This window comes from Curcuma longa, chromosome 8 (genome assembly GCF_044706935.1).
Source record: "Curcuma longa cultivar G26 ecotype Majalengka, Jawa Barat chromosome 8, ITB_CL_G26_1.1, whole genome shotgun sequence".
In the NCBI taxonomy this organism is placed as follows: Eukaryota; Viridiplantae; Streptophyta; class Magnoliopsida; order Zingiberales; family Zingiberaceae; genus Curcuma; species Curcuma longa.
In genome coordinates, this window is record NC_133868.1 from 10,896,915 (window position 1) to 10,912,569 (window position 15,655).

General features: G+C 35.6%; 1 protein-coding gene and 2 non-coding genes across 3 annotated transcripts; all 3 read right to left on the bottom strand.

The window, feature by feature from the left end:
• Nucleotides 1–587: 587 nt before the first annotated feature.
• Nucleotides 588–661, bottom strand: TRNAV-CAC (transfer RNA valine (anticodon CAC)). The gene has a single exon. It is a non-coding gene; the product is annotated as a tRNA-Val (tRNA).
• Nucleotides 662–975: 314 nt separating this feature from the next.
• Nucleotides 976–3,617, bottom strand: LOC141833712 (transcription factor bHLH115-like). The gene is made up of 5 exons (XM_074721204.1): nucleotides 3,323–3,617; nucleotides 2,774–2,839; nucleotides 2,265–2,342; nucleotides 1,994–2,156; nucleotides 976–1,451 (listed from the first exon to the last, which is right to left on the bottom strand). Exons 1-5 carry the CDS (start codon nucleotides 3,448–3,450, stop codon nucleotides 1,191–1,193), a joined length of 696 nt encoding a protein of 231 aa, XP_074577305.1. The 5' UTR covers nucleotides 3,451–3,617; the 3' UTR covers nucleotides 976–1,190.
• A 4,669-nt stretch (nucleotides 3,618–8,286) lies between these two features.
• Nucleotides 8,287–8,442, bottom strand: LOC141834252 (U4 spliceosomal RNA). Its single transcript, XR_012602303.1, has one exon. It is a non-coding gene; the product is annotated as a U4 spliceosomal RNA (small nuclear RNA).
• Between the last annotated feature and the right edge of the window lie 7,213 nt (nucleotides 8,443–15,655).

The window sequence follows — 15,655 nt, forward strand, 5'->3', positions numbered from 1 at the left end:
GTATCAAAATATCTTTTTTTATATAACTTTGATATTTATTAAAGAACACATTAATTTATTTTAAAAAATATTGCTCTCTCCATTACAACCCAAAAACAAAGAAAGAAAAGAGTTTTTTTTTTCAATTTGGCTTAAAAGTTTAAGATGGTAATGAATAGAAGGTATTTTTTTTAAACTACCTAATTCTTAAATTTAAATGCATGTTTTAATAACTGCATCTTAATATTTCTTCTCCATGTAAATTATTTTGTCACATGAGCACCCATCAACTTTTTATGACCCTTCTTTCGAGTGTCATGGCCTTTGTAGGCATGCCTTCATTTAAAACAAAATGATATTTCTTTTATCCAAAAAAAAAAAATGGAAAAGCTCCAAATATTTTTTCCATTTATAATTGATACTGATTGGCATAATGGTGAAACAAGTATTAAACATACTTATGAGCAATGTTATTGTCTTATATTAAATATTTTACTCATATTTTAGTTATTCGAAGTACGTAGCTCTCAAGTGCAGCTCAGAGCCATCAAATTTATATTTAAAAATCAATTATGACGTACAAATCAGAGGGAAAAAGGATGTGTTTATGTCTGAGCCCGGGTTCGAACCGGGGACTTCTAGTGTGTGAGACTAGCGTGATAACCAACTGCACCACCCAGACAACTTGTTAAATCGTGAACCAATTTATTAATAATAATTTAAAAATTATCGAGATTAAAAGCTTAAGAAGCATCTTGTATGGTTTGGAAGAGATAATCAAGTCCCCGATTCGTCTAGTGTGACAACGTAGTTTTTCATCTTTTGAAAATTTTCAAGAATATAAGATAATCAACAGCTAAAAAAAATCACAGCCGACAATCACATCTTTCTTTTTCCTTTTTCAGAAAAAAAAAACATTCACACAGAAACAACTGATTAACCGCCCCCAACATAATCGGTCAAATATGCAAATAGATGCTGATGATAATAGTAGAGGATGAAACAGAGGCATACTAGATCAAATTTCAGAAACAAGGCTGAAGATTTTCAACCTTAGTTTTTCTTATGTGTATCCCAAACAAAGCTTGAATGGAGCTTCAAATTCTTAGAGATTACGATAAGTTCTGACAGCTTTAGATAAGTGGACAACACTATCAAACAACACAGCAAGTTAATGTTAAGGAAAGTTGATGAAACATCAATGGGAATGACTACGCAACAGGCGGCCTTAGCACATGATCCCGAGAAGTATCCAGAGCTGCCGGAGGTATCCATTGCCACATTCCGATTGGTAGGTAGTTCGGATGCTGGACGGTTTTCGTGCAGGCTGGTGCTGATGCAAGATGGAGTGTTGAAGGAGCAAGTTGAGTGACAAACTGGGTTGTAGTGTCAATGCCTTTCAGCATATGCTCTAGGTGCTCCTTCTCAGACTTCAGCTTCATTTTCTCGTCGCGTAGCTCCAATTTCTCAGCCTGCAAGGCATGCCAATCAAGTGAGAACCTAACCAACTTATCATTGGTGAGTGTTGGTTGTTCAGCAATTGATTGAAGCAAGCAAGTGCAAATGATTGTTAGGTTGGATTTAGTTTCCTAGTTGTTAAGATTTCGTAGTTGAAACAAATTGAAGAAGCATTTTAATGGAATCAAATATTGTTTGACTTGCTTGACCATATCTCGCCACCTTAGCATGCTTGAATTCTCAAAGAACTCCACCTGAGTGCCTTGGCATTTATGGTTCGGCTGGGGATTCTTCTTGAGCTTTATCCAAATATCTTAACCAAAATGCTTGAGCAATTTTTAAAAGTTCTTTTGCAGGATTTTGATCTCAATCCACCATGAGCCCATTGTCCACCCATCACATTTTTCTTTTCCAAATTTTAAAATTGTTACCTTGCATAGGGGAGGATGATGGTGGTAAAAGAAGGTAAAAAAATAGCAACCACAGTTGCTGATTTGCACTCATTTAAACTGAATATAACAAGAACAACTGACTAGCATAACATTACATTCCTCACCTTAACACTTTTGATAGAAATCTGAAGTGCTTCATTCGACTCCTTGAGTTTCTTTGCTTCAAGCCGTAATTTCTTTAGAAGACGAGTGGCATCACTCAAAATGACAAATTTATCTGTTCTAGGAGGCTTTCCGGGTTCCATGATAGAGCACAATTCTGTAAACCTGTGAAGATAACATCCTAAAATTAGAGCAGGATACACTCAATATTCATGATGGACTTACACATATGCCCAACACATGAAAAATTTTAAACAAGTGAACATCTGTTACCTATCATTGAGTTTATCTCTTCGTATTTTCTCACGGCGAGCTTTTGATCCTGGTGCCGCACATGATTCCACACGGTTTCTGCAGGATGGTAAATTAAGAAACCTTTTAATCAGAGTGGATTTATGCCAAGGTATCTTACAGTTACATCAAAACTATGGACTATAATATCTAGAATTCAGTTTCGTAATTGCACAAAGTTAATAGCGAATCTTAGTTCACCTAAGGGTCACATTTTCTCTGATATCGTTTACAATTCCTTAAAGATCAAATGCTTTATTACATATAGAAAAAACAATATAGGTACCAAGAAGAAGATGAAAAGGGAAACGAAACTGATTGAGCACTTCTACTTATGGATGTTGAACACAAAGAGAAACTAGCTGACTTTTGATGAATAGTCGTTTACAAGAGGCCAAAAAGAAAAAAAAGAAAAATCTTTGAACTCCATGATTTCAGTCGAACACTGATGTCATCATAATTAATACATTAGATAGAAAATAGACTCGTACCGTTTCTTAGAATCACTGTTTGAGCATTTATCCTCCTTGAGTGGAACATCAAAACCAAGCATTGCACTGCAAGTTAAATACTAGAATAAGAAAAAAAAATTCAAAAAATTTGAAGTATAATATGCAGGAATTAAGTGCAAACAAAACCAGAGGAAGACAGATCAAGTAAAGTTTCCTCCCATCTCAATTTGTTTTGTTTCTTCAGAATATAATGTGATTAATTCATTAAATCCTGGAAGCCAAGTTGCAACTGTCAAGCTTTAAAAGTGAGAAGCGTTGCTTGAAAATTAAAAGAAAAAAAGGAAAAAAAAACATGCTTTGGCAATCTAAATAGTAAGGAGCCTTCTTTGAGAATAAAAAAAAATAGAAGCGGGGGAAGTGTTGAGGATTTTGAAACTCGTGTGGCACGAAAATTCTGCCAAATATATTTGATAATCGAACTCAATCGAGCTATAAATTCGATAATTTCAACAACGGAAGCTATCAAAACCCAAAACCGATCCTTTATCGATCCAAAACAGTATAACTAAAAGAAAACAAAAGTATCACCTTGAAGCGGAGGGATCGTCGACGATTCGTGCGCCCCAGAGGAAACCAGACCCAACTGCATCTTCATCTACCCCTCCGTAGTCTATGAGCCACCCTCCGCCCTTGCCGTTCAGATTAGACCCAACCATCCCCTTCCTCAAAAGTAAGATGCCCCCACCCAAATCGCCAAAACTATCAAATCGACAGCCGAAACGAAGATCAAAAGGATCAAGCAAACAACAAGAATCCAAAATCCGATCAATCCGACGCCCAAAGACAGCGCTTGACCTGCTCGCTCTCGATTCCTTCTTCTCCGCCGGCGCTGTCTTCGATTTATTTAACAGCGCGTGTTGCGACCGCGAAAAGGAACAGCTATGCGGTAACATGTACCCGCGAGTCAACATATTTCTCCATTCTCTCACGCGCAGGCAAAGAGTTTTGAACGAAGCTGCCGTCGTCGTAAGCGGGTATCAATTTGTTCCTGCGGCACATTTTACACTTACGATAATCGCGTGGCCCTTTGGTCTCCCAAGAGGCGAACGTGTCGCCTTAGCAAAAGGCATCTTCCTAATTATACAATTATTAGTTTAACTAAAGGATGATTAATTCGGAAAACACTAATTTGATTTAATTAATAGCACGCAAAGGACATCGACGAAGAGAAATTATTTTAATAATCGAGAGACTAATTAGTGGCGTGAGGATGGCAATGAAAAGGAATAAAGAGAGGCCTTTTGGTAATTTAAAATGGGGACGTCATTTCGTCGCCATTGAACGAGTTAAGCCATTCAATTGGACGCATCTGCCCAGACATATTGAATCAATTCCTCGTATTGTGTGTTCTGGTTGGTGGGTTCCGATTTCTTTTTTACCCTTCGAGTCCGATATATTATTATTATTATTATTATGTAAAACTTGTTAATGTTGATAAATAATTATATTGTTTTTCATGGTTGTATTCACTACCGGTCTCTCTGAGGGCGATTGGATTAGTCGCGTGTCATCTCCGCCGTTTGATTTGAGGGATGTGATCGTGTAGCGGTGGTTCGGGTGAGACTAGAAACAAGATAAGTTTGACTTCTTGTATGTTTTTCAGTGTCATATCATTCATTGTGGTATCAAAAGCAAAAAAAAAAAAAAATCTTAGTATTCTTTTTATTATAAAAAATCTTCCAATATTTATTTTATAGCCCCACACTTAACAAAAATATGTAGCTTAGAACCCAGGCAACAATTAAAAAAAAAATCTATCGTCACAGTGGTCATGAATTTTTAACATGATTCTAGATTAGAAAAAAAAACGCTTTTGAAAAAGCTTGCAGTATGGATGCCCTCCGTTAACAGACAGCTCGTACGCGAGGCACTGTTGGTTATGATATTCCAAAAGATAGTTAATGGTGCTTGAAGCAATAAAGCGACAAAGGCGAAATCAACAAGGTTATCAAAATGCTTCTAGGGGAGCTGTTGCTTCTCGGTGCGGTTATGGATGATGTGGTGGAGATAACAGCGACCAAGTAGTACATTCTCAGTTAAAAGTTGAGTTAAAGTTAAATTAAACTAACCTCGAGCAAGTCAAATCGAGCTCGACTCAAGTTAAATCGAGCTTGGGTTATCACTGCTACAGTGCTCAAGTCGAGTCCGTTCAAATTTGGTCTACCCCAATTTAGAACTATGATACGATGTGATAAGTATTGATGATACGATGTGATAAGTATTGAAGCGCTGATCATTGGCAATACTCTCCTGCGTCGCGACCAACTGTAGTTTTTCGATTTACCTTCTCACAGATGGTCGTAGGGCCAACCGTGTAGGGCTGCTAAGGTGGTGAAGTTCACCTTTTGTAGAAGAAGCGTTGATCACTGAAAGACATCTCTCTCAGAAGAGAGAGAAGAGATATGTCTTTTGAGAAATAGAGTCTTACGTTCGCTCTCTATTTAAGATACATATAGCAATATCAAAGCAAGCAATTCCGTACCCTCTATTTTATTTACTATTCGTTCGCCTATTATTTTCTCCATTATTTCTTCAAAGTTTGACTTAAGCATTGGAAGGGTCTTGCCTGTGGGACCGTTGCATGTGCATTAGAGGGAGGGTTAATAACGTTCGTCGTTCGTCTATTCTATTACATAGACTAGTAGCGGAATTAGATAAAGAGATAGGGACGTGCGGATTTTATTTGGTTTCTAACTCCTTATAATTAGTACATCCAAGATCTATACACGGGAAGACACCCATCCATTATTGGTCTCCTTTCCGGAACTTTTTCGGAGGCGAAGAAACCTGTTTTACGATCCAATCAAATATAAAATTAAATACAATAGTAAGACTTAAAAGAAAGTTAACTGAATACTTGTGTAGGCCAATCCGAAAGTCCGGAGTGCAGTACACTCTCCTTGAAGCTTTCTTAGTCGTACGAATTTGGCTCCGTTCGCGTTCAGTAGCACCACAGTATGAAGATTGATGGAAAAGAGTTGTTTCTTGGTGTTGGTTGTATAAGCCACATAAAGACCTTTTCAGGCGCTTGGATCCCTTTTCGAGCGTTCAAAATCGATCTGATTGGATTCGATCCGTTTTCGTCGATCTTTATCGGGGTCAATTCCACCTGATTTGGACACTTGGATCATATAGAGACCCTTGGATCATATTGTCCACTTTGGGCCTAAGCCCTCATGGTTTTGTTCTTGGGCTCTCTCCAAAAGGTCTCATGCCAATGGAGATATCTTCCATCCTTTTAAACCCATGATCTTTTCCATGTGTTTTAGATGTGAGACTATGTTTGCACCCTTGTAACCCAACAATCCCCCCTCAAACAAAGGACCACAGGCCCTCCTCAAACAGAAAGTCTACGTTTGATGTCTAAATCCTTAACCCATCAGGACTTTCTGCCCTCGATCCATCCGACCTACTAGGACTTCCTGCCTAGCTGCAACTAGAACTTACTGCCTGGTGTCTAGTCCATTTGATTCAGACACGGGAGCACCCACTTCCTTTGTTTTAAGGTTCAACCCACATGGTCATATCTGGATCATGACTCTTCCGATGGTTAGTCCGGTAAAGAGCGGCCTCGCTCTAATACCATTTGTTAGTACTAATGGAATCAAAATATCTCAACAATGACATAATATTGTCCACTTTAACCTAAGCCCTCATGGTTTTTGCTCTTGAGCTCTCTCCAAAAGGCCTCATGTCAATAAAGATATCTTCCATCTTTTTAAACTCATGATCTTTTCCATGTGTTTTAGATGTGAGACTATGTTTGCACCCTTGCAACCCAACAATCGGTCCTCCCCCACCTGAACTTCCTTTTGTATGTCAAGTGTCCAGTCAACCGTGATCCATTTGGACTTCTCTACTGTCAAGTATTCAATCAACCTTGACCTATTTGACTTCTATTTCACTATTAAATATGTGATAGAGTGGAGGAGCCACAGGAGACAGAAGTATTTTATCTTCAAATAGTTGGACACATGACTGGTGGATCAATGCTGACTAGAGATTAGATGTACGCTACATACTTCATAGGAGGAGGTTACATCAACCATCAGAGGGGACCAAAGATCATATATATGAGGAGTGGAGGAGACTCAGGAGCACATTCTACCTAGATTGATGTATGCATGATGCCTATGTAGCCGAGGATCAATGTTATCCGGGGTTCAACTGGAGACTGTGCACACCATAGGAGGAGGCTCCATCTGTTGTAGGAGGGGGATAGAGATGGAGCCACTATATAACCCTAGCAAGTTGCGGTATAATGACATTTTAGATGGTGATTTTTTTGAGGTTGATATTTATGTGAGGGTTAGTATGCATGAGGGGTACAAACACATATACCTAGGATATCTACTCAGATTTGATACCTCATTAGAAATGAATAGCTACCCTAAAATGCATTTATGTTTCATACATTTTGATGATATAAATTTATCTTTCATCAAAAAAAATTTAAAACCTCACTTTTAGTGAGAATAATAGAGGATGATACTTTCTCACTCACCTTAGATGATTTTTAAAAAAAATGATAAATCTTAGTTAGCCTCATTGATTATCCCTAGGGTGATCGGCTCGACCCCACGGAAGTTTTTCATCGGCCACCAGAGTAAATCGAAAAGTGCACACAGCGACCAACCCAGACGCCCAGTATCCTTTGATTGCACTCTTCATTTTGAGAAAAATTTCTGCAAATACGTCATAGTTGGGGATCGAACCGCATGTGCCTGAGTGACAAATGTCCTACCGCGACACCATTGCCCCAGTGACCCTCAGATGATTTCAAGAATCTAGCATTTGGATGCCATCAGAATGTACCTGATCGCAACTCAAAGACATACAAGATTTCAATATCTGCTACTCCTATATCATCTAGTATACAAGCAGAGATGGATGCTATGCGAACACTAATTATTACACAAGAGCCGTAACTATTTAAACTAAAGCATGAAATGAAAATGATGTAAGAGTCACATGTCCAATGAGAAGTCAAGCACAAGAAATATTGCAACAACTCTTCATTCGACATCAATTTAATAGTCTGATTCGACTCCTATCTACGAAGAAGCTGATCTAAATACTTTATTTAAATATTTTATTACAACATCTTTTTATTAGTTATTTGATATTATTTTCTTTTGTCTTTTTTAGATAATTTACTATTATGTATAATATTCAATTTTTTATCAATTTTTTTATTAATTTTTGAATTTTATCAATTATTATTTTATAATGCTGATTGACAAATAGATAAAAATAGTTCAATATTATTTATAATTTAGTAATCAAATATATGAATACTGACCAATAATACGCAAATCCTTCTTTTCTCCTAGTGCGGAAGATCCGAAAGAGATTTACTTTTGCATAAACACTAATAAAGTAATAATGTGTTTTTTTATCAATTTTATTTTTACCGCTTGCGTTAATGTGCTTTACTTGTATCCCATGTCGAGAATCACTTTTTGCTACCCAAATTTAAATTAAGATTGCAGGGTTTACCCTAATTTAAAGGGAACCCTTCCAGAAATTCTCGATGGCGCTGGGCCAAACCCAGGCCAAAGAGGGGGTTTGGAAATAGTTTACAACCAGCAATTGTCGCGCCTCGGTTATGACCTCACTAGCTGCGACATTGCCCCAAGCGCAAAGATGGTTTTGATTCCGGAACCCGGCATCCCTTTTATATCGTAAGCCAATCTCCGCTTCATCGACAATTCCCGATGTGGGACTAAATTCTTCAACCGCAAATCAGGTTTCTTCGTCGCCTTGTTGCAACTCCGAGACGAAGGGAAGTGGAAGCAGCGCCATCCCGGTCGTCCTGCAGCAGTAGTAGCCACGGACTTACTCCGGCGAGGCCCTGCGCTACCTACCCGAAGGTGGAGAACGGACTCGTGATCAGCGGCGAATCACAGAAACTCAACGAGTGAATTTCTGACAATGCCTTCTTGTAGCGGTTGACCTTCTCCCTGTGCTGCTTCTCTTCGTGGCTGGGTTGGTAGACTCCGACTGCTTTTCCGGCGAGGGGTGCTTCCTCGTAGTACATGTTCCGTAGCCTATCGAAGTAGCCGCCATTGCAAACTCGCCACCAGCACCGATTGGTACCTCTGCAAACGGTGGAACAGAGTCATCTTCTCCGAGAAAAACTGAGGAAGTTCCTTTTCGTATTCCGGGATCAGAAACAGGACAGGCGTGAAATATTAATTTGATTTTATTGTTTAATAAAGGCATCTAAAGACCTAGACTGCCCACGGGCCGAATCCAAATCAGATCCGACCCGCAATCTGACTTGGATCAATAGGTTGGTTATATGTTGACTCAGTTTAACGGATCCGACTTGTAATTGAACCGGTTGGACCTAAATAAACTGACCAAAACTGCCAGTTCAACTACCTATTTGAATCGGTGGTAATTTACTTTAAAATGTTAAATTTTTAAATTTTTTTAAAATTTTTAATCATAACTTTTCATTTAATAATATTAATGTTGTAATTCAATATAAATTAATTAATTAATTTTAAATTTATCAAATATCATAGTATTTTATCTTTCAGAATATATGTTATTTATTTTTTATTGAAATTAATTTTTAATATACTTATTTTGAATTCTTATTATTTTATCTTTTTACTCGTTATATTTATTACTCTTACTTAACTTTTTAATTACTCATTGATTTTATTTTTTTTCTATTCAATATTAAATTTATAAATAGTACTATTTAACTTGTATGATATATCTAATAAGGGCATCGATATTGATTTAATCATTAATATATGATACCTTTTCAAAAAACATCGTACATGCTCATTATATTAATACTTCCTTCTTAGAGCAACTGCAATGGACGTAGCGTTATAACGCCCACATTACTTTGGTGGTCGACCACTGGTCGACCACCTGATCGACCACCACCACATGTGGTCGATCAACTGATCGACCTCCGTGTAAAAATTCAACCGCGCATTACGTGGGACCTATCCACTGTCCTGATTAACACGTTCAATGTTCTGAACGTGTTAAATATCCCTCTCCTCTCTCACTCTTCCACGTCCTTTCCTCTTTCTTCCACATCACCCTATTAACGCGCGTTGCGAATGTTCTTATTAATATACAATTACATTTATTTTAATATTAATATTCATTATTTATAAATTTTATTATTCTGATGGAAAGAACAACTCATCGTATTAGCTTTTGGATGTTACAATACTCACACATTAATACCAATGCAGATGCCCTAATACATTTACTAAAAGATATAATTTGTCCACAAATAAAATTATATATATAATGAAGATGATTAACCTATAAAAATTAATTAAAAGATATTATTTGTATATAAGTATGGTTGTCAATTTAGATTAGACTTATCGGATTGGTTCGCTCCGCCAAATAATTTAAGTGAATTAGATTAAAATTTTATTAACTTATTTTAAGATAGGCCGACCTGTCTGAGGCTGCAATCCACGTGGGTCAGCTCGCGGTGGCTTGTCCTGCAAGTTGAGAAAAAAATTTCTTCCCAAATTTAAATCTAAAATAGAAAATTTAATGAGGTTATGGGCTTAGGTTGACCCGTGATTTAATAATTTTTTTTCAAAATTTAAAACTAAAGTGAAAAATTCAATGTGCTTGTGGAGCTTGACCCACTTAATCCACAATTCGAACATAAAATTTTTAATATTATATATATTTTTTATTTTTTAGCCATCTCTTGGGATGGCTTGGCCTCCTAACTCACAATCTATCTTGGGTTAAAGATTTCTCAATCCGCTGGAGCTATCAAATGGATCAACCTCTAGCAGGACGGGCTAACCCATAAGAAATCTGTCATATGACGAGATGGGATAGGCCAACCCATCAATTTGGCGTGTTGAAAAATCTTCAACCTAATCCAACTCAAGACGGGTTGCGTGTTAGGTGGATCAACTTACGGGTCTGTCAAAAAAAAAAATTAAAAATTTTAAGTTTGGATTATATTTTAAACGGGCCAAGTTTAAATTTTTAAGTTTGAATTATGATTTAGACAGGTTATAAATAAATTTTCTCAACTCACGGGCCAACCTAAACTCGCCATGGGTCGACCCACGCGGGTCACAGACCTAGGCAGGGTCACAGACCTAGGCAGGTCAGGGCACCTGAACCCATTTTAAAATGGGTTGATAAAATTTTAACTCAATTCATCTAAATTGTTTGATGGGGTACTCATAAGTGTGCAGTATAATATATCAAGCGTCTATATAGGCAAATGATATGCTACACGTCCCATGAGCATCTAGAATAAAATATATTTTTAAATTTTTTTATTTAGGATTTAAAATTTAAATTTTAGAATTTAGGATCTAGTGGTTAGATTATAAAAAATAAAATTTTATAATAAGTGCTTACGAGGAATAGATGGTATATCACTTGCATGCATATATATATTCTTAATTTTTTTATAACTTAAATATTAATAATATATATATATATATTCTCAATTTCTTTATAATTCAAATATTAATAATTAAATAAAAGTTATTAAAAATTGTAAAAGATAAAGTTGAAGATTTTAATATCAAAATATTTTAATTCTTTTATATCCGAAGTGAATAGATAATTTAAGTTCACGTGTTTTTTTTTTCATTATTTTATATTTATAAATTTGAAATATTTTTAAAAAATAAAATATAAAATGATTAAATAAAAAATATTGATATTTTATTATTTGACAAATGGATTTACGATGTAATTTGTTCAGTTGGAGTGGTCTTAAAGTATCATTTATCGGATGACTCCAAAGAGCATGCATACGACGGCCAATCCAGATGCCCAGCATCCTTTGATTGCATTCTCCATTTGGAAGAAAATTTTTACAAATACATCGTAGCTGGGGATCGAACCGCGAATCTCTGGATCACAACTCGGATGTCCCGGGGACCAAATTTTTATTATGATATAAATTTCCTATGGTTCATACCAAATTAAATGTACTCGATATATCAAAATTTCAATTTGGTATATGGTATCATATGAAAAAAATCTAATGAATCAAATTGATAAAATATTAATTAATTTAATTTTTAACTAAATTAACTAAACTGTAATATTAATTTTAAAAGAATCAATATCACATGCATTGACGCTAGACCAACACCACTTATCATTAAAGTTAAAATAATATTAATTGATTAAAAATAATTAAACACTCTACACGGATACGGAGATTAATGATAAATTCTTTTATAAATTTATTTTAAGAAAAATAAAGAAATTTTTTTTGATTTATTACAAATAAATGTACAAGGGAGGGCCCTCGCACGTTCGGACTCATTCTTCTCATTCTCATCCTCTTGATCGATTGCTGTGGAAGTGGAAGTCGGCCAAAATACTATGAATTCTTTGCTAGGAGCTCTCCAATCATTCTCTTTTATTTTTGGATTAAATTCAAAAGACCTCATACTAATAGAAATATCTTCCATCTTATAATCCATACATGTTTTTTTAAATATATTTTTAATGTGAAATTTTGATTGTATCCCAAACACTCATTATGATTTGCTTGAGAAGACTAAGATTGAGTCACGAAGAACACGGTCGATGTGTGTGAATAAATTAATTAAATCCTAAGTGAAGGGCTTAAGTTTATTTTACATCTAAAAAGACTGAGTATCATAGTGCAACATGTACATGTCATCGTCAACATCTTAATCTCCAATATTTTTTTCATAGATAGCTTCAATTATGATATGATAGAATTTAGAAGCTCTCAATCGAATGTTTCTTAATTAAACATTGATGGCTAAATGTTTCTCATCTTTTATGTACTAAATAGAAGAACTCCTACTACAAGTTAATACAAAGTCAGAGGTTGTCGGTAATGCTCAAGTTAAATGACAAAAGCAAAAAATAGTGGAAATAGTAGAAATGAGAAACATGAATATATGACAATTGAGCATATCCTGGTTTCTATTTATCGTTCTGTTAGTATCTGTTCTGTTAGTATCTAATGGGACATTTGTATAATTAATGAATATATATGGTCATCGAATATATTAAGTCAAAATTTGTGATCTAAATTTTATTTGGAATATTTTGACTTAAGGGCATAAATGTTATGAATTATAATTGTGGATACCATTTGTAGTATTTCTAATTTGATGAGGGGCCAAATTAGAAATATGTCAATCCTTATAAGAGGTTATGGTCCCCAAAAGGCAGAGCGACAGAGTTTTTTCGCTGAATCCCCGTCGTCAGAGAAACTAAGGAAACCTAAAGAACTCTGCCCTTTTGGAAGATCATCCTCGACTGCTAACGATGGATTCCGGTACGCTTCCGAATCTTTGTTCTTGTTTCTTAAGAATTGGATAAATGATGCATGCGTTGAGATTTCTCAACATTAGGGAAAATGCAAAATACCAACAATTGGTATCAGAGCCAAGTTTTTTCAGTTCTTAAGAAATTCTACTGTGTTGTTCTATTTTTTCCTTCCCGAACATCGAACACCTTGTTGTTCTATTTTTCGCGATTTCTCTGCGAGTTTGGCCGACGATGAACACGGCAGCACACCGGCACTGTCCGCGTCTCGTGACGTCGGCGATTTGGCAAGAAACGGACGGCCTCGTGCAGGCGCCGACAAGGCCGGTGCAGGCGGTGGGCGGCATGAGAACGCTCGTTTCTCAATTAGGGCAGAGAACTTAATTAATCAAGTTAATAAAAAAAAACCACCACAAAGTGCATGCATCGGTGTTGGCAACGTGGTTTTTTTTTTAAATTAATTAAAGAACGTGGTTTAAAAAAAAAAAACCTGTGCATGATTAAACAGACATACATGTAATCCATTAAATTTAATTAGTTAAATAAAATAATTTAATTAAATTATTTTGATAAAATAATTTAATTAACTTATTTTATAATATAGATTTAAATTTTAAATGGATTATATGGGTTCCATTAATATTGAGATATTATTATAGTATGCAGTAAGATGTAAATGTATTATTTACATTGGAATATATATATATATATATATATATATATATATATATTTTATATATATTTTTTTTTTTTTCACAGTAGTGAATTACTTAGTTCAGTGTAAAGAGTTCTTCAACTCTTTAACTTTCGTTTTTAATCTTGTTCTTTAATTAGTATTTAGTTCTTTATTCAAATTAAATAAGTTGAATTATGAAGTTGCCAAAGTGACCTCTCTAATTTGGTTTATTTAATTTTGAATTTTAAATGTTTGTAATTATGTATTTCCATGTGATCATTTGATCGGCCCAAAGGACGGTCAATGATTGACCGGAGTACATAAATTACCTGTGATAGTAAACACGTAACGATTATAAGGATTTCACATGAGAATAGCAAATCAATCCAAAGAAGGATTTGTTATTTGTCGTGCTTTATTGTTAGTGTTTGATTATTACAACAAAGATATTACTAGCAGTTAATTTTATTGTCCAAAGACTTGAAATTAATGGTGCATTAGATATCTTGGATGGGTTTGCTAATTATTTTGAACTAGATTGAAAAAAAATTAAAGTAGTGTGCATGTTATTTATAGTTTATTTTCTGTTCTCTTTTCAGCTAATGTTGCAAATATCTCTGCCAACTTAAATTCAATACCGGTCCTTAATGGTTCCAACTTTAAGGACTGGAAGGAGAACATTCAGATAGTTCTCGGATGCATGGACATGGACCTTGCGATACAGACGGAGCAACCCCCTACTCCTACGGTAGCTAGCTCTCTTGAAGAGAAAACTAAATTTGAGAAAGTGGGAACGCTCTAACCGCATGAGTCTAATGATCATTAAGCGTGCAATTCCGGAGGTGTTCAGGGGTGCTGTGTCTAAGGACACCACCAATGCTAAAGATTACCTTGCAGAACTTGAAAAGCGCTTTGCCAAAAGCGATAAGGCTGAAACAAGCACTATTCTTAATTAAGAGCTTGATTTCAATGAAGTATAAGGGCAATGGTAATATAAGGGAGTACATCATGGAGATGTCCAATCTTGCTTCAAAACTTAAAGCATTAAAGCTTGATTTGCATGAGGAGTTACTTGTGCATCTCATTCTGATTTCTCTTCCAGTTCAATTCAACCACTTTAAGGTCAGTTTTAACTGTCAAAAGGAAACGTGGAATTTGAATGAACTGATCTCTCATTGTGTTCAAGAGGAAGAGAGATTGAAGCAAGAAAAGACTGAAAGTGCTCATCTAGCAAGCACCTCTAAGGATAAGGGCAAGAAAAGGAAGAATGTGGATGCTGCAGGTCCAAATGCAAAGAAACAAAACAAAGGAGATTGTTTCTTTTGCAATAAGGCTGGACACATGAAGAAGGAATGTACCAAATATCGTGCATAGCGCGAGAAAAAGGGTATGTTTCTTAATTTGGTTTGTTCTGAAGTAAATTTAGCTTCAGTACCTAGAAATACTTGGTGGTTAGACTCTGGTGCTACTACTAACATCAGTATTTCAATGCAGGGTTGCCTGAACTACCGAAAGCCAAGTGATGCTGAAAGACGCATTTTTTGTGGGCTATGGAAAATCGGTAGAAGTTGAAGCAATAGGGCACTTTAGATTGTTGCTTAGTACTGGTTACTATTTGGACTTAATAGATACTTTTGTAGTACCGTCTTTTAGACGGAATTTAATTTCTGTTTGTTATTTGGACAAATTTGGTTACTCTTGTTCATTTGGAAACATTCAATTTAAGTTATCTATTGGTGATTCAGTTGTTGGAACCGGTTCATTAATGCAATATGATAATCTATATTTGCTTGATACAAATGTTTCATATAATGAAACCCTAAACATTGAATCAAGAGGTACTAAACGAAAACTAAATGATAATACTTCGGGTGCATTATGGCACAAACGTCTAG